The sequence below is a fragment of the Salvelinus alpinus genome, chromosome 1 (assembly GCF_045679555.1).
Source record: "Salvelinus alpinus chromosome 1, SLU_Salpinus.1, whole genome shotgun sequence".
Lineage (NCBI taxonomy): Eukaryota > Metazoa > Chordata > Actinopteri > Salmoniformes > Salmonidae > Salvelinus > Salvelinus alpinus.
Genome location: NC_092086.1, coordinates 90,022,747 through 90,044,344, shown reverse-complemented (window position 1 = coordinate 90,044,344; position 21,598 = coordinate 90,022,747). Strand labels below are relative to the sequence as shown.

The window sequence follows — 21,598 nt, the reverse complement described above, 5'->3', positions numbered from 1 at the left end:
CACATGTTCTATCAATTTGATAGAAATACATCTCTGGTGGGAAAATGCGCATATTGTTTTTATGCGCAGTTTAGAATATTCGCATGAAAATCTGTCGCCAATTGGATGGAAACTAGCTACAGACAGATTTTCACCCTCCCCTTTTTGGCAGTCACATGAACAGTTTTTACTGTCCCGTGACCAGCACATAACAAATAGCAAGTAACTAGATGAGTGTGCAAGTAGGTCAATGTTCATTGTAATAGGGGGAATACGCATGTAGATTTGAATGAAAACTGGTCAGATTGCGGCATTATAATTTCTACCTTTTATGAGCTATTGGAGAATTTATCTGTAGCCTATGCTAACTATAGCCAGTAGTTTTCTAATCTAGTTAGATCAACTAACAAAGCACAGTTGTGTATGCTTTTATATTACTTTGTGATAACTTGCAGAGATCATTCAGCTGTAAACTGAAATAACGGAGCAGTGGGCTACAGTAGGCAGCCAGATGCAGACGGTGAGTGTTTAACAACCGGAAGTGCGCGCGCTTATTCCCACTGACGGAGAATAGGTGAGTGGCTGATTTCATCTGGCTATAGCTACAATAGCCATGATTGCAAAGTAAACAAAAATGTTATCATTAGTCAAACACCAAGTGTACGGAATTGCGAGTTTGAATTGTTGCATGACCTCACCAAGAACCGTTCTGTGTCACAGCTCCACTTCCCCTTTTTGGATACATGAAAGAAACGTCAACTCGATACTATCGCGTAACTCTTGTTAATTTGTAACAAATACAATATGGTGTATGTTGATGTTGCATGATGTGTTGTGTAGTCAAGTGTTTTAACTCGCGCGTCATTGAAGTATGCTATTTATTTTGACTTTTTCTGGTGGATCGTAGCCTGAAGATGTTGTTTTTCCAATGTAAAACCCTCCCCTCTCCCGTTATTTTTTTGTTTGTAGAACCTACTATTTTTCGTAAATATGTTTTCAGTAATCTGTCAAATTGTCAGTTTTGTTACCAATTTATTTTTATAATCTAATTTATACAAAGAATGTCAACATTTTAACAGGGTTACAAAAAAGGACGTCTAGACCATCTAAATATACAATAGGCTTCTCCCGAAGGCCATGTCTAATGAACACGCACCCCTCCTCGCCCATGGGGTTTGTGGTCTGTCTGTAGACACAGCAGTATGTGGCATGGGGGGGTCCGAGGGCACTGGGGAGGCCAGCACTCCTAATGCCGTACCCCGAAAACTCAACACATTCTTCGGGGTGATAGTGCCCACCGTCCTCTCCATGTTCAGCATTGTCCTCTTCCTCAGAACTGGTGAGTGCAGCATCGATGTCAGACATATACAAATATAGACTGTGAATGTGGAATTATTCACCATGCAACATACAGTGATGCTTGTTGGCTCCAAGCTATGCTAGATATTTTTAAGAAGGTGTATGTGTGTAACTGTGTGAATGCATTAGTCTACTGTATTGTGTTCCTGTAACAATACTAATACTGTATAATGATGTTTCCCCATAGGGTTTGTGGTTGGTCATGCGGGGCTCTTGCAGGGTCTTGTGATGCTGCTTGTAGCCTACACCATTATCTCCCTCACCATCTTGTCCATCTGTGCTATTTCCACCAATGGTGCTGTGCAGGGAGGCGGGGCCTATTGTATCCTTAACTCTGGTTCTTTCTCACACCACAAAAAAACCTATACAGTGCCCTCAGAAGGTATTCATACCCCTTGACTTATTCCACATTTTGTTGTGTTACAGCCTGAATTCAAAATAGGTTCAATTGATTTTTTTTCTCACCCATCAACACATAATACCCCGCAATGACAAAGTGAAAACATGTTTTTATAAATGTTAGCAAATTTATAAAAAATGAATTACAGAAATATGTAATTTACATACAGTACAAGTCTAAAGTTTGGACACACCGACTCATTCCAGGGTTTTTCTTTATTTTTACTACTTTCTACATTGTAGAATAATAGTAAAGACATCAAAACTATGAAATAACACATGGAATCATGTAGTTACCAAAAAAGTGTTAAGCAAATCAAATATATTTGAGATTCTTCATTGATAACAGCTTTGCACACTCTTGGCATTCTCAAACATTTTCATGAGGTAGTCAGTCACCTGGAATGCGTTTCAATTAACATGTAGTCCTTGTTAATTTGTGGAATTTCTTTCCATCTTAATGCGTTTGAGCCAATCAGTTGTGTTCTGACAAGGTAGGGGTGGTATACAGAAGATAGCCCTATTTGGTAAAAGAACAAGTCCATATTATGGTAAGAACAGCTCAAATAAGCAAAGAGAAACCATAGTCCATCATTACTTTAAGACGGAGTTCAGTTAATCCGGAAAATTTCAAGAACTTTGAAAGTTTCTTCAAGTGCAGTCGCAAAAAAACATCAAGTGCTATGATGAAACTGGCTCTCATGAGGACCGCCACAGGAAAGGAAGACCCAGAGTTACCTCTGCTGCAGAGGATAAGTTCATTTGAGTTACCAGCCTTAGAAATTGCAGGCCAAATAAATGCTTCAGAGTTCTAGTAACAGACACATCTCAACATCAACTGTTCAGAGGAGACTCCGTGAATCAGGCCTTCATGGTCGAATTGCTGCAAAGAAACCACTACTAAAGGACACCATTAAGAAAGAAGAGACTTGCTTGGGCCAAGAAACACGACCAAAGGACATTAGACCGGTGGAAATCTGTCCTTTGTTCTGATGAGTCCAAATTTGATATTTTTGGTTCCAACCGCCGTGTCTTTGTGAGACGCGAAGTAGGTGAACGGATGATCTCCACGTGTGGTTCCCACTGTGAAGCATGGAGGAGGAGGTGTGGGGGTGCTTTGCTGGTGACACTGTCTATGATTTATTTACAATTCAAGGCACACTTAACCAGCATGGCTACAACAGCATTCTTCAGCGATACGCCATCCCATCTGGTTTGGTCTTATTGGGACTATCATTTGTTTTTCAACAGGACAATGACCTAACACACCTCCAGGCTGTGTAAGGGCTATTTGACCAAGAAGGAGAGAGATGGAGTGCTGCATCTGATGACCTGGCCTCCACAATCACCTGACCTCAACCCAATTGAGGTGGTTTAGGATGAGTTGGACCGCAGAGTGAAGGAAAAGCAGCCAACAAGTGCTCAGCATATGTGGGAACTCCTTCAAGACTGTTGGAAAAGCATTCCAGGTGAACCTGGTTGAGAGAATGCCAAGAGTGTGCAAAGCTGTCATCAAGGCAAAGGGTGGATACTTTGAAGAATCTAAAATATTGTTGAACACTTTGGTTACTACATGATTCCATATGTGTTATTTCATAGTTTTGATGTCTTCACTTTTATTCTACAATGTAGAAAATAGTAAAAAATAAAGAAAAACCCTTGAATGAGTAGGTGTGTCCAAACTTTTGACTGGTACTGTAAGTATTCACACCCCTGAGTTAATACTTTGTAGAAGCACCTTTGGCAGCGATTTCAGCTGTGAGTCTTTCTGGGTACGTCTCTAAGAGCTTTATACACCTGGATTGTACAACATTTGCCCATTTATTCTTGTCAAAATTCTTTAAGCTCTGTCAAATTCATTGTCCATCATTGCTAAACAACCATTTTCAGGGCTTGCCATAGACTTTCAAGCAGATTTAAGTCAAAACTGTAACTTGGTCACTCAGGAACATTCACTGTCTTCTTCGTAAGCAACTCCCATGTAGATTTTGGCCTTGTGTTTTAGGTTATTGTCCTGCTGAAAGGTGAATTCATCTCCCAGTGTCTGATGGAAAGCAGACTCAATCAGGTTTTCCGCTAGGATTTTACATGTGCTTAGCTCCATTCTGTTCATTTTTTATCCTGAAAATCTCCCCAGTCCTTAACAATTACAAGTGTCGTGTCTTTGGCTATGCCGGATTAATTGCTATGACATGCTATTCTATAAAATACTTTCTCCGTAATTAATATCACCTGATTGAGCTAATCGGGTACATGTAATTAACTAGAGAGTCGGACACCACGAAAGAATATTTATAGAGCCGTTATCTTCCGAATAAACTCTTAAAGATTTAGCAATATTTTACATCAATAGCAGTCAACATCAATCGTCATCTTTCTTCAGTCTCATATTCTGAAAGTTGTAAATTCTTGGTTATCTGCAAGAATCCTGGCTAACAAGTTGAATCAGCAATACAAAATTGGGTTTAATTATTTATTTACTAGATACCTAACTAATCACACAGAATCACACATACACAATTAAATCATAACTTGATTACAAATTGCCGTCATAAAGGAAAACGTCCCTAGCGGGCGGAACAGATATGACAGCTTGTTACACAAAGGAAAGGGGGCTGGGTTTTAGTGAAAGAGCGGGAGACTGGAACAGAGGCGAAGCTGTGCTATCGTAAATACAGTATCTTATGCATTCTAAATTACCGCCCATTTGGAAAAGGAAAATGCAATAAATATTTACTCTGAGCTGCGCTTCAGTAGGTTGGTGGTAGATGGAAGACCGTGTTGCCAAACCGAGTCCTCTGTCCTTTGAAGAATGTCTCTGGTGGTCACTGGATACGTTGTAGTAACGTCGTTGTGTAGTAGACGGGATACTCTGACTGTCCTTCCTAACCTGCGTTTGTAGCAGCTGTTGCTAACTCAACGGCTAGGAGGTATCACTTCTGTAGTGAATACGAGTTCAAAGTTCATACCATTCACAACCAATGTTCATGCTGATGTTGGCTTAGTTCTGTAGTTATTATCTGAACCATTCTGACATGGGATCGTCACCCTCATATCCTCGGAACGGAAAGTTATATTTTTGTCAATGGCTTTATATAGTGGAGGGAGAGGGGTGTGTCTGAAAAGTTTATTACCCATGTCTCTTCACAGGGGCGGGCCACTGGTTGAGCAGAGGTCCAAACTTATGAAAATCCAAATCTCTCATTTGGAAGCTAAAATTACATTTATTCTCTTCACAAATAATTTCATATTCAAACATTTGAATTAAACAACAATTCCATGTGAATCTGATACCTCTGATGTTTAGACTTTCCACAGTAGAGTTTATGTCATTCTATCATTGATGAGAATGTGTCAGAGGGCAACCGAACTGACATAATATACCTTAAGTACCACCGCATATGTTCAGTTGGTCGGATTACCAGAATATAGTTCATTTCCCCCCAACTTCTGATGTTCCCAGAATCTCTATGTTAACCAAGGGGTTTTCTTATGTCACATCAGTATAGTAGGGAGAGGGAAAAAGGGGGAAAGAGGTATTTATGACTGTCATAAACCTACCCCCAGGCCAACGTCATGACACAAGCATACCCAAAACATGATGCAGCCACCACTATACTTGAAAATATGGAGAGTGTATGGATTTGGCCCAAACATAACACTTTGTATTCAGTGCAAAAACGTAATTTCTTTGCCACATTTTTTTTGCAGTATTACTTTAGTGCCTTGTTGCAAACAGGATGTATGTTTTTTAATATTTTTGTGTACAGGCTTCCTTCTTTTCACTCTGTCAAGTAGGTTAGTATTGTTGCGTAACGACAATGTTGTTGATCCATCCTCAGTTTTCTCCTGTCACAGCCATTCAACTCTAACTTTTTTCGTCACCATTGGACTTATGGTGAAATCCGTGAGCGGTTTCCTTCCTTTCTGGCAACTGAGTTAGGAAGGATGCCTGTAAATCAAATTAAAATCAAATTGTATTTATCACGTACATGTGTTTAGCAGATGTTATTGCGGATGTAGGGAAATGCTTGTGTTTCTAGCTCTAACAGTGCAGTAATAGCTAACCGCAATATCTAACAATTTCACAATACACACATCTAAAGTAAAGGAATGGAATTAAGAATATATACATATTTGGGTGAGCAATGTCAGAGCGGCATAGACTAAGATACAGTTGGATAGAATACAGTATATACATATGAGATGAGCAGTGGCGACCCGTCATTCAGGGCAGGTGGGGCTCTGTTTGAGGCCCACATTTTTAGCAAAAAAAATAATGTTTGGGGTCTTGCCTGTTTTGCATGTTCTTTTGGCATTAATATGTGTCACACATCAGTTTGCCAACAATGTAAAAAAAAATACAAATATATAATATAATAAACCTGCATACAAACATGGTCTCTTTTTTGATTTCTGAGTAAGGCAGCTCCAACATGCAGGTGTTTCAGCCTAGCTCAGTGCTTTCTGTGGTGGTGGGGCAAGCCAGCAGAAAATACGGAGTGTTGAGCCGCAATCATTAGCCTGCTTTTCACAGTGGAGTGGCTGTGTGGTCCCAAATCTAAGATTTAAGGGTATATTTTCCTATTATAAACATTCAACATTGGCCATGCTGTCAATGAAGCGTTATTTGTGCTGCGCTCAAAACAACTGTTAAGCCGGAATTGCAAAGTTTGACTTTAGTGAGTTCAAGACAAATGGGAACTCGGGGGGGAAAACGAGCTACGACTGGGAAAATATGTTTTCATTTTTCATCCAACTCGGAATTGTAATTCAGGACTCGGGCCTTTCTAGAGCTACGACCTGAAGATCACTGACGTCATCATGGTTCAACTTTTTTTCTCAGAGTTCCAAGTTGTCTTGAAAGCACCATAAATCCAGAGAATGCCAGACTTTGATGACAAAATTTGCCCACGAAGGACCGCCGCACCACCTTCCTGTTCAAGTGAGCACAGCACAACAAGGTGAGTCCAAAAATGTCTTGTATGCTGCTGCATAAATTATGCAATATGTCAGGGAGATATGTATACTGTAGTTAAGAAAGTAATACTAAGTGTATGTTGTGTAGTAAACTGTTCGTAGCCCATGTGCCTCACCCTAATAATTTGGTCTATTTTCACCTCTTAATTTCACCTACTGTTCTGACTTGGTGGTGTACGTGTAGCCTATAACCTGTTTGTGAGAAATGTCATCATCGGATATTGTAAGAGCTTTCATTGTCTGCTTATATCCCCCCTTTATTTATCCTATGGTTCTGACTTGGTGTACAGGGAGAACACTGTAAGAACGGCCCATGTTCTGAATTCTGTCGCTGTACATTTCAAAAGTGCTGAACAAATAGTTATATTGACTACGTCCGTCCTAGCTCGCTCATTGTCTTAATCGAAATTACGGATTGCCATTTATCCGCTTGTCGTCCCCTTCTGACATAGTTTGTACATCTCAATTGTCAGTAGAAACCACATTTGTTTATTAAGCAAGTCAGCTATATTAGCTATGTTTTTTTTTAAAGGCAGTAAATGAGGCTGAATGAACTGTTTCGCTGCCAGGCTCCGCTCATAGCCAGGTGTATCAAATCAAATGTTATTGGTCACATGCACATGGTTAGCAGATGTTATTGCGAGTGTAGAAAAATGCTTATGCTTCTAGATCCGACAATGCAGCAGTATCTAACAGGTAATATCTAACAATTCCACAACAAAACCTAATACACACAATCTAGTAAAGGAATGGGATAAGAATATATAAGTATAAAATATATGGATGAGCAGTGACAGAGCGGCTAAGATGCAATAGATAGTAAAGAATGGATAGTGAAGAATACAGTACATTATATATACATATGAGATGAGTAATGTTAGATATGTAAACATTCTTAACGTGGCATTATTAAAGGGACTAGTATTCCATTTATTAAAGTGGCCAATGATATCAAGTCTGTAGGTAGGCAGCCGCCTCTCTGTGCTAGTGATGGCTGTTTAACAATCTGATGGCCTTGCGATAGAAGCTGTTTTTCAGCTTTGATGCACCTGTACTGACCTTGCCTTCTGGATGGAAGCGGGGTGAACAGGCAGTGGCTCGGGTGGTTAATGTCCTTGATGATCTTTTTGCCTTCCTGTGACATCGGGTGTTGTAGGTGTCCTGGAGGGTGGGTAGTTTGCCCCCGGTGATGCGTTGTGCGGACCGCACAACCCTCTGGAGAGCCTTGAGGTTGTGGGCGGTGCAGTTGCCATTCCAGGCGATGTTACAGCCCGACAGGATGCTCTCAATTGTGCACCTGTAAAAGTTAGTGAGGGTTTTTGGTGACAAGCCACATTTTTTTTCAGCCTCCTGAGGTTGAAGAGGCGCTGTTGCGCCTTCTTCACCACACTGTCTGTGTGGACCATTTCAGTTTGTCTGTGATATGAACACAGAGGAACTTAAATGTCCACCTTCTCCACTGCTGTCCTGTCATTGTGGATAGAGGAGTGTTCCCTTTGCTGTTTCCTGAAGTCCACGATCATCTCTTTTGTTTTGCTGACATTGAGTAAGAGGTTATTTTCCTGACACCACACTCCGAGGGCCCTCACCTCCTCCCTGTAGGCTGTCTCGTCGTTGTTGGTAATCAAGCCTACCAATGTTGTATCGTCTGCAAACTTGATGATTGAGTTGGAGGCGTGCATGGCCACGCAGTCGTAGATGAACAGGAAGTACAGGAGGGCTGAGAACGCACCCTTGTGAGGCCCCAGTGTTGAGGGTCAGCGGAGTGGAGATGTTGTTTCCTACTTTTACCACCTGGGGCGGCCCGCCAGGAAGTCCAGGACCCAGTTGCACAGGGTGGGGTCGAGACCCAGGGTCTCAAGCTTAATGATGAGTTTGGAGGGTACTATGGTGTTGAATGCTGAGCTGTAGTCAATGAACAGCATTCTTACATAGGTATTCCTCTTGTCCAGATGGGATAGGGCAGTGTGATGGTGAATGCATTGTCTGTGGACCTATTGGGGCGGTAGCAGTGGTATAGTGCAATTCATGTATTGTTTCATGTTGTTGTGTAGTGGCTTTGTTGGCATGCATCCCACAAAATGTTTGTCTTGCACCACCAAGATTTACATGCTAAAATCGCCACTGGAGATGGGTAATGCAAAATATGTAAACGTTATTAAAGTGACTAGTGTTCCATTTATTAAAGTGGCCAGTGATTCCAAGTCTATGTATATAGGGCAGCAGCCTCTAATGTGCTAGTGACGGCTATTTAAAACTATTAAACAGTCTGATGGCCTTGAGCTAGAAGCTGTTTTTCAGTCTCTCGGTCCCAGCTTTGATGCACCTGTACTGACCTTTCCTTCTGGATTATAGTGGGGTGAACAAGCAGTGGCTCGGGTGGTTGTTGTCCATGATGATCTTTTTGACCTTCCTGTGATTTTGGGTGCTGTAGGTGTCCTGGAGGGCAGGTAGTTTGCTCCCGGTGATGTATTGGGCAGACAGCACCACCCTCTGGAGAGCACTGCAGTTGCGGGCGGTGCAGTTGCCATAGCAGGCGGTGATACAGCACGACAGGATGCTCTCAATTGTGCATCTGTAAAAGTTTGTGAGGGTTTTAGGTTCCAAGCTGTTGCGCCTTTTTCACCACACTGTCTGTGTGGGTGGACCATTTCAGTTTGTCAGTGATGTGTACGCCAAGGAATCTTTCCACCTTCTCCACTGCTGTCCCGTCAATGTGGATAGGGGGGGTGCTCCCTCTGCTGTTTCCTGAAGTCTAAAATAACCTATCATTTGTTTTGTAGACGTTGGGTGATAGGTTATTTTCCTGGCACCACACTTCCAGGGCCCTCACCTCCTCCCTGTAGGCTGTCTCATCATTGTTGGTAATCAAGCCTACTGTTGTCGTCTGCAAACTTGATTGAGTTGGAGGCGTGCGTGGCCACACAGTCATGGGTGAACAGAGAGTACAGGAGGGGGCTAAGCACGCATCCTTGTTTTTTCCTACCTTCACCACCTGGGGGCGGCCTGTCAGGAAGTCCAGGACCCAGTTGCACAGGTGGGGTTCAGACTCATGGCCTCAAGCTTAATGATGAGCTTGGAGGGTACTATGGTGTTGAATGCTGAGCTATAGTCAATGAACTGCATTCTTACATAGGTATTCCTCTTGTCCAGATGGGACAGGGCAGTGTGATGTCGATTGCATCGTCTGTGGATCTATTGGGGCGGTAAGCAAATTGAAGTGGGTCTAGGGTAGCAGCTAAGGTGATATGATCCTTGACTAGTCTCTCAAATCACTTCATGATGGCAGAAGTGAGTGCTATGGGGCGGTAGTCATTTAGTTCAGTTACCTTTGCTTTCTTGGGTACAGGAACAATGGTGGACATCTTGAAGCATGTGGGGACAGTAGACTGGGAAAGGGAGAGATTGAATATGTTTGTAAACACTCCAGCCAGTTGGTCTGCGCATGCACTGAGGATGCGGCTAGGGATGCCATCTGGGCCGGCAGCCTTGCGAGGGTTAACACGCTTAAATGTCTTACTCACGTCGGCCACGGAAAAGGAGAGCCCTCAGTCCTTGTTAGCGGGCCTCGTCGGTGGCACTGTTATCCTCAAAGCGGGCGACGTTGTTAACTTGTTCGGAAGCAAGACTTCGGTGTCCCTTTGTAGTCCGTGATTTTCTGTAGACCCTGCCACATACGTTTCAGGTTTGAGCCATTGAATTGCGACTCCACTTTGTCTCTATACTGACGTTTTGCCTGTTGGATTGCCTTACAGAGGGAATAACTACACTGTTTGTATTCGGCCATATTCCCAGTCACCTTGCCATGGTTAAATATGATGGTTCGCGCTTTCAGTTTTGCGTGAATGCTGCAAACTCTCCACGGCTTCTGGTTGGGGTAAGTTTTATTAGTCACAGTGGGTACAACATCTCCTATACTCTTCCTAATAAACTCAGTCACCGTCAGTGTATTCGTCAATATTGTTCTCGGAGACTACCTGGAACATATCCCAGTCCGCGTGATCAAAATAATCTTGAAGCGTGGATTCCGATTTGTCAGACCACCGTTGAATAGTCCTTAGCATGGGTACTTCCTGTTTTGAGTTTCTGCCTATAGTAAGTGAGGAGCAAAATGGAGTCGTGATCAGATTTGCGGAAAGGAGGGCCTTGTAGGCATCCCGGAAGTTGGAGTAGCAGTGGTCGAGTGTTTGAGCAGTGCGAGTACTACAGTCAATGTGTTGATAGAACTTCGGCAGGCTTTTTCTCAAATTTGCTTTGTTAAAATCCCCAGCTACAATAAACGCGGGCTCAGGATATGGTTTCCAGTTTACATAAAGTACAGTGCAGTTCTTTGAGGGCCTTTGTGGTATCGGCTTGAGGGGGTTATACACGGCTGTGACTATAACTGAAGAGAATTCTCTTGGGCGATAATACTGTCGGCATTTGATTGTGAAGTATTCTAGGTCGGGTTAACAAAAGGACTTGAGTTTCTGTATGTTATCACAATCACACTATGAGTAGTTCATCTTGACACATAACCCCGCAATTCTTCTTCCTGGAGAGATATTTATTCCTTTCTGCGCGATAAACTGAGAACCCAACTGGCTGAACGGACTCAGACAGTATATCCCGAGAGAGTCATGTTTTCGTGAAAAAGAGTATGTTGCAATCCCTTATGTCTCTCTGGAAGGAAATCCATTCCCTGAGCTCGTAAACTTTATTATCCAGAGACTAAACATTAGCGAGTAATATACTTGGAAGCGGTGGGTGGTGTGCGCGCCTCCTAAGTCGAACTAGAAGACCACTCCGAGTACCTATCCTCCTCCTGCGGTGTTTTGGAATGGCCTCTGGAATCAGTTCAATTGCCCTGGGGGCTACGAACAGAGTATCCGATTCGGGAATGTCGTATTCCTGGTCGTAATTCTGGTAGTGCTGGTGAGTTACCGCCGCTCTGATATCCAATAGTTCTTCCCGGCTGTATGCAATAACACAAACATTTCCGGGCTAATAATGTAAGAAATATAACAGAAAACTTTGCAGTATTTTGTTTTTTTATAATGCGCTAGTAGCACGGCAGCCCTCTTTGTCGGCGCAATTTGTGTACCTTTGTAGAGACCTTATCTATGTAGTAACTAGGTGTATTGATTTACCATCCAAAGTGTAATAACTTCACCATTCTCAAAGGGATATTTAATGTCTGCTTTCTAAAAGAAAAAAACCATCTGCCAATAGGTGCCCTTTGCGAGGCCTTGTAAAGCCTCCCTGGTCTTTGTGTTTGAATCTGTGTTTGATATTCACTACTCGACTGAGGGACCTTACAATTATCTGTATGTGTGGGGTACAGAGATGAGGCAGTCATTAAAAAATGATGTTAAACACTTCTTGCACACAGTCCATGCAACTTATTTTGTTAAGCTAAGTTTTACTCCTGAGCTGCTATAACAAAGGGGTTGAATACTTATTGACTCAAGACATTTCAGCTTTTCAGATTTGATTAATTTGTAAACATTTCTAAAAACATAATTTCACTTTGACATTATGGGGTATTGTGTGTAGCCAGTGACAAAAAAATCTAAATTTAATCCATTTTAAATTCAGGTTGTAACACAACAATGTCGAAAAAGTCAAGAGGTGTGAATACTTTCTGAAGGTATTATATTTTGCAAATGTGTATTGGTCTGAAGTATGAGTGCAGTTTAAAAGTTCTTACTAGTCAAACTTGATGCCACATTATTTTATAGACAATTCTAGCCCTTATATCTCTAACGGGAAATTTCATCAATTTTCAACCTCATATTCATCATGTCCAGAACCACCCTAACATCATCATAGTGCCAGCGGGTGTTTATGTTTTGTAGTCAAAAAGATAGAAGATAAGTGTTTTGGATTACATCATCTGAATACACTGATGACAACATCTGGTGTGCATCATGTGATTTAACCAGCTGAGCAGAGTGACTTTGTGATTTAACCAGCTGAGCAGAGTGACTTTGCTTACCTTTATCAATGAAGCACACCAGATCAGTAATATTTAAACCCTTGACCTAATGTCTGCCAGTCATGATCAGTCGATCGTTGGGCCCAGAGTTTGGAGGAAGCATTGGCCTCATGTTCTTCCTTGCTAAGGTGTGCGCGTGTGGAGTGTATGTGCTTGGTCTGGTAGAGGCCATACTTGACATATTTGGTCAGGATCCAGGTTAGTCTTGACATTCTATAATTACTAGTTTAAGGCCTAATACTTAAAATTCCAAGCATGCTAAGATTTTGTACTTCTGCTGAAAACAAATTCTATATAATATTTCTTAGATTGTTGGTGCCACATGCATTCAAATGAGTCATTCCACCCAGTGTTTTATCTTGTCCTCTTTGTCCACCTCCCACTCTAGCGTCGTCCTCTGCATTGCGGGTGCTTCCCCAGGGCTACTGGTACACAGTGCTGTATTCTTCCATAGTTCTCCTGCTGGTTCTGTTGGTGTGCCTAGTGGGCGCCCACATCTTCGCCCGCACCTCCTTTCTCATCCTTCTGGTGGTGACCATCTCCTTGCTGTCCATCTACATCAGCCCCCTGGCGCTGACCACGCCCCTAAACTTCCTCATCTCCCACCAGGGCCCTGGCAACCAGACCCTCACCTACAACGCCAGCTACACAGGCTTCAACGGCACAACACTGAGGGACAACCTGGGCTGTGAGTACTGTCTGGCTGGGGTCATATTTCAGATGCATTATAGGAGTAGTAAGCCTTGATGGGGAGGTGAAACTGTACATGTATAGAGTTGTTAGTTTTATGGTTTGAAAAAGAGCTGTAATAGCAACAGTGTTCTTCCTCTTTTTCCTCTTCAGCGAGCTACACTGTGGACTATAGCACCGGTAAAGTAATGTCATTCGCCTCCGTGTTCGCTGTCATGTTCACCAGCTGTACCGGAATCATGGCCGGAGCCAACATGTCAGGTACTCTCCACACGCATCATACTGAGTATACCCCCCCCCCCTTTGCCCTCAGAACAGCCTCAATTCGTCAGGGCATAGACTCTACAAGGTGTTGAAAGCGTTCCACAGGGATGCTGGCCTATGTTGACTCCAATGCTTCCCACAGTTGTGTCAAATTGGCTGGATGTCTTTTGGGTGGTGGATCATTCTTGATACAGACGGGAAACTGTTGAGGGTGAAACCCAGCAGTGTTGCAGTTCTTGACACAAACCGGTGCGCTTGGCACCTACTACCATACCCTGTTCAAAGGCACTTAAATCTTTTGTCTTTCCCATTCACCCTCTGAATGGCACACATACACAACCTTGAAAGTCAATCTTTAAGCTGTCCCCTTCCCCTCATCTACACTGATTTAAGTGGATTTAACAAGTGACCTCAATAATGGAGCATAGCTTTCACCTGGATTCACCTGGTCAGTCTGTCATGGAAAGAGCAGTTGTTAAAGTTTTGTATACTCAGTGTAGCTGTTACTTTACCTGTGCCATATGCATTCTGACTCAAGGTAATGGAATATTTTACTTCCGTTAGTTAACATCTTATTAAGCTTCACATACAGACTCAAACTTGACATGTTCAACTATCTTTCCCTTAATCTGTTGTCTGTAGGAGAGCTGAAGAACCCCAGTGCTGCCATTCCCAAAGGCACCATTATTGCAGTCCTCTACACCTGCATAGTCTATGTCCTGCTCTTCATCCTGGCCAGCTCCACATGTGAAAGGTCTGAATGGATGAGGCTGGGAGTGGTGGGAACTCTGTCATCTATCTAATTTGCTCATAATTGACTGCCCGAATATTCATCATACTGTAGCTACTATATACTTTAAATAGTCAACTAATTAATGTATTTTGTGTAGGACCCTGTTGGTTCAGGATTACGGGTTCTTCCAGCGTATAAACATTTGGCCGCCATTTGTAACCATTGGGATCTACTGTTCCGCCCTATCAGCAGCCATGTGCTCTCTGATTGGGGCATCCCGGATCCTCCATGCCCTTGCACTGGACCAGCTGTTTGGTAAGGATGTTGTTGAACACGTTTCGCAAAGAGTAACAGAGCAAAGGACATGTTTTGGGCTGACACAGAATAAGGAGCATAATGTTGATGTAATGTTGATGTTACCCATAGGTTTTCCATTGGCTCCTGCTGCTATCACTTCCAGCTCTGGTAACCCATGGGTGGCAGTGCTGTACACCTGGGGGTTGGCACAGGTGATGAGAGGACATGGGTGTATCGTATTGACAGTTTTTTTTGAATTTTAAACAGGCTCTGAGACAGTGTCTTTGGTGTGACTGTGTTGCAGTGTGTGGTGTTTGCAGGCCAACTTAATGCCATAGCTGGCCTTGTGACAGTGTTCTACCTGCTGGCCTATGCTGCTGTCGACTTGGCCTGTCTGGCTCTGGAATGGGCATCGGCCCCCAACTTCAGGTAATCAGATCCTAGTATCATGTTGTACAATCTGATTTAAAAAAAGAAGACAATGACCTTGCGCTGATGCTCCTCTTTTTGTGTTTTGATGTCGTTGTCCTTAGTGAAGTAGCGTTTATCTGGAATACTTTTGACCATCATTGTGTCTAGTTTTTACCTGTCTTTCACCTTTCCCCGGTTTCCCTTGCCATTCTATCTCCCCAGGCCCACCTTCCAGGTGTTCTCCTGGCACACATGTCTGCTGGGCATTCTGAGCTGTCTGGTGATGATGTTTGTCATTAATCCTGTCTACTCTTCAGCCAGCATCATCCTCCTCTTGCTGCTGTTGCTCTTCCTGCACTACAGATCACCCACCAGCAGCTGGGGATACATCAGCCAGGCTCTTATCTTCCATCAGGTACCCACACATGGAGACACGCGCACACACACCACACGCATATACTTGTACCAAAGCAAACATGTGCTCATGGGCCAGTTCCACCCATGTTCAGCAGGGAGGAATCATTTTGAAACGGTGAAGAACTATCTGAAGGTGTTCAGTTTAGAAAACAGATTTAGGTTTTCTGATGCAAAATATTTTGCTACGGTGTTCCCCACTAAACAGGACCCTGGGGTGTCACCGCTGTCATTCTTGGTGCTTTGAATCTACTTTCCCCCATTCCCCCTCTCCTGTAGGTGCGTAAGTATCTGCTGATGCTGGACGTGAGGAAGGACCATGTGAAGTTCTGGAGGCCCCAGGTGTTGTTGATGGTGGCCAACCCTCGCTCCTCCTGCCAGCTCATCAACTTTGTCAATCAGCTGAAGAAGGGCGGCCTGTTTGTGCTGGGACACGTGAAGCTGGGAGATCTGGGTAACATTATAGGGACCGTGACTGGGGTTCTGGTCCCAGTGGTATCATATAATTATGACTCTTACAATAAATGCTTGTAATTTTTATGACTGCATGAAACCTAAAGCTTCCACTATTTGATTACAAAAGGAGTAATCTGAGTGTGACATTTCTGGGGTCCAAAATGATTGACACCCTTGCTAAAAGATGTGCAAAACATACGGTATAAAATATATAGTTAAAATACTGAGCTATATTGTATGCTCCAAAAATTGGGAAATTATTTTATACTAATGCTAAGAGCTGCTCTATTTTTATGTTATCCAACAAATGTAAACACCTGGAGTTTGCTAAATGACATTGGCACTTGGATTGGAAACAGTCAGATGACATAAAAATTGAGCTTTTAGGCCATGCACACTAGTGGTGGGTTTGGCTTCATAATAAGAATGCATAAGCAGAAAAGAACCCCATATCTACTTTAAAATGTGGTTGTGATTCTTTGATGTTGTGGGGCTATTTTGCTTTCTCTGGTCCTGGGGCCCTTGTTAAGGTCAATGGCATCATAAACTTTACCCAGTACCAGGACAGAGGCTGAACCTTGACCACTTGCGGATCTTCCAGCACGACAATAACCCAGAGCACACATCAGTACCTACAAAGAAATTGTTAATTGACCACAAAATCAACATTTTGCCATGGCCTTTTCAGTCGCCAGACTTGAAACCCATTGGAAACCTGCGGTTTGAATTGAAGAGGGGAGTCCATAAGCGCAGACGAAGGATAACAACGATCCGGAAGGATTCTATATGGAGGAATGGTCTACGATCCCTTCCAAAGTGTTCTCCAGCTCATAAAACATTTTGAGAAAAGGCTCAGTGCTGTTATCCTCGCAAGGTCAGGCATTGAAAAAAGTGGTGTCAATCATATTGACCCCTACCATCTGAGCAATTGCATCAGTTTAAAATAATATAATTTACAAATTTTTTTTTTGGGGGGGGAGCATAAAATGTCAACTGAGTATACCAAATATTAGGAACTCCTTTTGTCCTCAGAACAGCCTCAATTCGTTAGGGCATGGACTCTACAAGGTGTTGAAAGCGTTCCACAGGGATGCTGCCCCATGTTGATTCCAATGCTTCCCACAGTTGTGTCAAATTGTCTGGATGTCTTTTGGGTGGTGGACCATTCTTCATACACACAGGAAACTGTTGAGTGTGAAAAACACAGCAGCATTTCAGTCCTTGACACAAACTGGTGCGCTTGGCACCTACTATCATACCCTGTTCAAAGGCACTTAAATCTTTTATCGTGCACATTCACCCTGTATGGCGCACATACACAATCAGTGTCTCAATTGTCTTGAGGTTTAAAAATCCTTATTTAACCTATCTCCCCTTCATCTACAATGATTTGAAGGGGATTTAACAAGTTATTATACCTTTATTTTAACAAGGAACACAGACTGAGACCAAGGTCTCTTTTACAGCTGGGCCCTGTGTATACATGTTTACACATACAGTTTAGGTACAATGATTAAGAAACTAAACAAGACAAACAGATTATTACATTTACACATAGGTTATTCCCCTAACAGCACAAGAACTTGTATTACCCGAAACAGTTACAAGCAATACAAAAATAAAAATCCTCCAATAAATATCTAAAATGGGCAAGGGGGACAAGAGTCTCAAGTTTAAGTTTAGTATGCAGGCTATTCCATAGGCAAGGAGCGTAACAGGAAAAGGCAGCCATACCCAACTCTGTGGAAATCGCACGGGCCTCAAGTGTAATCCATGCTTGAGACCTGGGTTTAGGAATTATAATTCTAATATTGATGAGTGATGATAAATAAGGTAGTTTATTCAGAAGTGCTTTATAGACAAACACGAGAGTATGTTGTTCTCGTCTCATGGACAGCGAAGTCCAACCCACACTTTTATATAGAACACAGTGGTGAGTACTGTAGCTAGCACCCGTAATAAACCTGTGCGCAATGATAAATAGCATCCAGCGATTTAAGTGTTGATGCCGTAGCATGCATGTAAATAATATCCCCATAATCTATAACAGACATAAAAGTAGCTTGCACAATTTGTCTTCTATTTATAGAGGACAAACATGTCCTGTTTCTATAGAGGAAGCCTAGCTTGATTTTTAGCCATTTACAGTTCGTCAACATGCATTTTAAAAGACAGTTTATCATCCAACCATATCCCTAAGTATTTATATGCAGAGACCTGATTAATTGTAAAACCATCTAAGCTCGTAAGTGCAAGTGTATTTTCAACAAACTTTTTTAACCTATTAAAAATCATAAAATGTGTTTTGTTTGCATTTAAAACAAGTTTCAGCTGTATAAAAGACCCTTGTAATATCTTAAAATCTGTCTCCAATAGTGACATCAATAAGGGATCATAGTTTTCACCTGGATTTACCTGGTCAGTCTATGTCAGGGAAAGAGGTGTTCTTAATGTTTTGTATACTCAGTGTAGGAATATGAATTATTTGTTTTATTCAGTCATTTTTGCTCATCTTTATCAAGTCATTTCAGACCCCATAGAAAATTTAAGGGAAACTAGTTTGGCTCTGCTCTTGTTTGGGAATCCAGGCAATCCAGCCTCTCTTCTGTTTCAGACACCCTGCCCTCAGACCCTGTCCAGCAGCAGTATAACTTCTGGCTGAGTCTGGTGGATAAGCTGGGAGTGAAGGCCTTTGTGGATCTGACTCTGTCCCCCTCTGTGAGGCAGGGCACACAGCATCTGCTGCGCATCACTGGCCTGGGTGAGTCACACAACCTCCTATTTACCATTCTGGATCATTGTTTGTTGTTTTCCTCCTCTTCACACACAACTGTGTCGTAAAGAGCATTGACATACTGTATTAATAATAATATTACTACTTTGGAAAATGGAATATAAAACAGTTTAACCCGTCAAGCAATGTACTCTTTAATCCATTTGATTATCCTCCTTCACTCTTTATCTCTTCAAGGCGGCATGAAGCCCAACACTCTGGTCTTGGGGTTCTATGACAGTTGCACCCCTGAGGACTACTTCCTCCAAGACCCTGCCTTCTATGAGTCAGAAGAGGCCGGAGGGGATGATTTTGGGGTAGATCTACCCTCTCTGCAAGCCCACTTCCCTCCAGTCCGCCATGTGGAGAGTCCACGCTGGCTCACGCCAGAGGAGTATGTGGGAATCATCTCGGATGCCATCAAGATGAGTAAGAACGTGTGTCTGGGCCGCTACTTCTTCCAGCTGCAGGGGGAGAGCATGGGGACCAAGATGGACGGGGCTGGGAGGATCATCGACGTGTGGCCCCTCAACCTGCTGCGTCCGGGCAGCACCTCAGCAGCCTCTGTTGACGTGTGCAGCCTTTTCCTGCTGCAGATGGCGTGTGTCCTCAACATGGCCAGCAGATGGCGCCATGCCAGAATGAGAATATTTCTGTGTGTGGAGGCAGAGTCAAGCGACCAGGGCTGGGTGGTTAAAGAGGAGACCTTCCGGGAGCTGTTGAGGAAGCTGAGGATCAGGGCCTCCATCAAGATAGTGCCTTGGGACTCTGTGGTGCAGCTGTACGGACAGAAACAGACACAGGACGCAGGGCTGGGGGAGCTGGGCCTGACGAGGCCGGCCCCAGCCCTCTCAGAGGACTTCTTGTCTGCAGTCAACTGCCTGCTGATGGAGCACAGTGCTCAGGCTGCTGTCCGCTTCCTGTATTTACCACGCCCCCCTACTCACTCTAGCCAATCACAACAATACCTTAGTCAGTTGGAAGCTGTGACTCACGGTTTAGGCCCAACCCTCTTGATTCATGGTCTCACCCCAGTCACGTGCACTGAGCTTTGAGTGTGTCACTGTGTGTTTATGGGATCAATATGTCATGTAGCTAACTTAATCCTGAACATAATAGAAAGGGCAGTCTGTTGATTGCTTAACATATGAGGTACATGATGTATGTGTTAGTTAGACAATAAACACACAGGCACGCTACACAACAGGACCTATTGGTATAGCTCTGTTCTGTAGGCACATAGTTTCACATCTTGTAATGTAACTCATTTACACATCTACTAATTTCAGAAATGAACACATTTGGCACCTAGTCAGTCGCAGTAAAAGCATCCTTCTTTAAGCTGTCTCCTCCCTTTCATCTACACTGATTAAATGGATTTAACAAGTGACCTCAATAAGGGATCATAGCTTTTACCTGGATTCACCTAGTCAGTCTGTCATGGTTTGCACACTGTGTATATTTATTTGTTCATACTATAATTTAATGGAGTAGAAGAAGAGTTGAGTTCCAACTCTGGATTCTGAAATGGAGAAAAGGCTACATATGTTTACTAGCTATGGAAACTAGAATTTTGTGTTCTTTTATTTGATGTTGAACACATTCTCTTTCCATTGACCCCTTTTCCCAGCATATTCCTCTTCAGATTGTGACCCAGTTTGGGAGAGCTCACGACTGTCTGGACCACATGATCTCTTAGGATTTTAGGTAATTCACCAATTGGTCATGTTGAAATGCTGCTTTTCCGGACTATTATCTGGTCCATGATGGAACATGAATTCAAAGTTCCTGACCCCGCTCTTAACAAGATGAGTCCCTAATGCTTGACAATATTATGTAATGTTAAACAATCACAAAGGCACTAACAGGCAGATTAAATATCAATTGCTAATTTATTTTGTCACATTTTTTATGTATCAACTTTATGCCAAATGCTACGGCGCATTCCATTAATTTATTACTTGGGGAAAGTATTTGAATTCTTCTGCTGTGCTTTTCTTATGTACAGATGTAGGAAACAATGTTACGGAGTTACTGCAAGGAGTTTTGTATTCATGCAAGCTATTTTTAAATACTAATTGAAGCATGTATTAGGCGCTATGTGAAAGCTTCTACATTTAACAAGACTTGTGGGACTTTTGTGCTTTAAGCAGAAATAGGACTATAAAGAGAACTGAAGTTACTATATGTTTCTGACTGCTCAGAATCCATGTACTGTTCTCTCGTTGTGTGACAGACTGTTCTCCAGCGTCTGTGGATTTCTTATTGAGTGCCAGATAGGTCACAAGCTAGTTTTGCAGAACATACTTTATTCAAGAATAAGAATAGACAACGTATAGCATACTGAGTAACATATGTGTAGAGGAAACAGTAACAAATATGACAGTAATTTGTGAATGGGTTTGTAATATGCAATAAAATAAACAATAGTAATTTGTATTTTTTATTTAAATTAAAGATCACAAAAATGAACACGCACATTTTCAACAGTCCAGTTATGTTGTAGTCTATATCCCTATTGGTATATTACTCCAGTATATAGCTAGAATATGTAGTATAGAAGTTTGTTTGAGAGTTGCATCTGTATCCAGGCAGAATACAGGCTTTGGAAGTGATTACCTACAGATCATTCTCTGCTTCAATCAGGCTATATAGGTCAGGACAAGACATGATAGATTTGGGGTCAGCTTGTTTAGGCTACATCACAATATCATCAACTTTACAGTCTTCCTATTACCAATATATTTCAATGGCAGTCAATGCAAATACAGGACATGAAGTAAAACATATCTCATCTCAATTTCCAATGTGACCTATAGCACCACATACAGTGCATTCGGAGAGTAGTTAAACCCCTTTTTGCACA

At 42.5% G+C, this 21,598-nt stretch overlaps 1 protein-coding gene across 5 annotated transcripts; it reads left to right on the top strand.

Annotated features, from left to right (window-relative positions):
- Nucleotides 1–175: 175 nt before the first annotated feature.
- On the top strand, nt 176–21,165 carry LOC139533548 (solute carrier family 12 member 9-like). Of its 5 annotated transcripts, none has more exons than XM_071331706.1 (14): nt 177–553; nt 1,059–1,318; nt 1,526–1,660; nt 12,755–12,892; nt 13,083–13,382; nt 13,538–13,645; nt 14,291–14,402; nt 14,539–14,696; nt 14,808–14,890; nt 14,983–15,107; nt 15,312–15,504; nt 15,783–15,957; nt 18,574–18,720; nt 18,931–21,165. In XM_071331706.1, the coding sequence occupies exons 2-14, from the start codon at nt 1,117–1,119 to the stop codon at nt 19,785–19,787; spliced, it is 2,733 nt and encodes a 910-aa protein (XP_071187807.1). In that variant the 5' UTR covers nt 177–553; nt 1,059–1,116; the 3' UTR covers nt 19,788–21,165. The 5 variants fall into 5 exon arrangements, with proteins under 5 accessions (XP_071187816.1, XP_071187807.1, XP_071187800.1 ...); XM_071331689.1 differs by having other exon boundaries at nt 189–221; nt 435–553; nt 14,539–14,890; XM_071331715.1 differs by having other exon boundaries at nt 176–553; nt 14,539–14,890; nt 15,453–15,504.
- The last annotated feature ends 433 nt before the right edge of the window (nt 21,166–21,598 follow it).

Coding starts and splice junctions, on each gene's coding strand:
- LOC139533548 (XM_071331699.1), top strand. CDS start 1,117: ATGTCTAATGAACACGCACCCCTCCTCGCCCATGGGGTTTGTGGTCTG. Junction 13,383..13,537: donor ACTGAGGGACAACCTGGGCT/GTGAGTACTGTC, acceptor TTTCCTCTTCAG/CGAGCTACACTGTGGACTAT. Junction 15,505..15,782: donor AGGCTCTTATCTTCCATCAG/GTACCCACACAT, acceptor CCTCTCCTGTAG/GTGCGTAAGTATCTGCTGAT.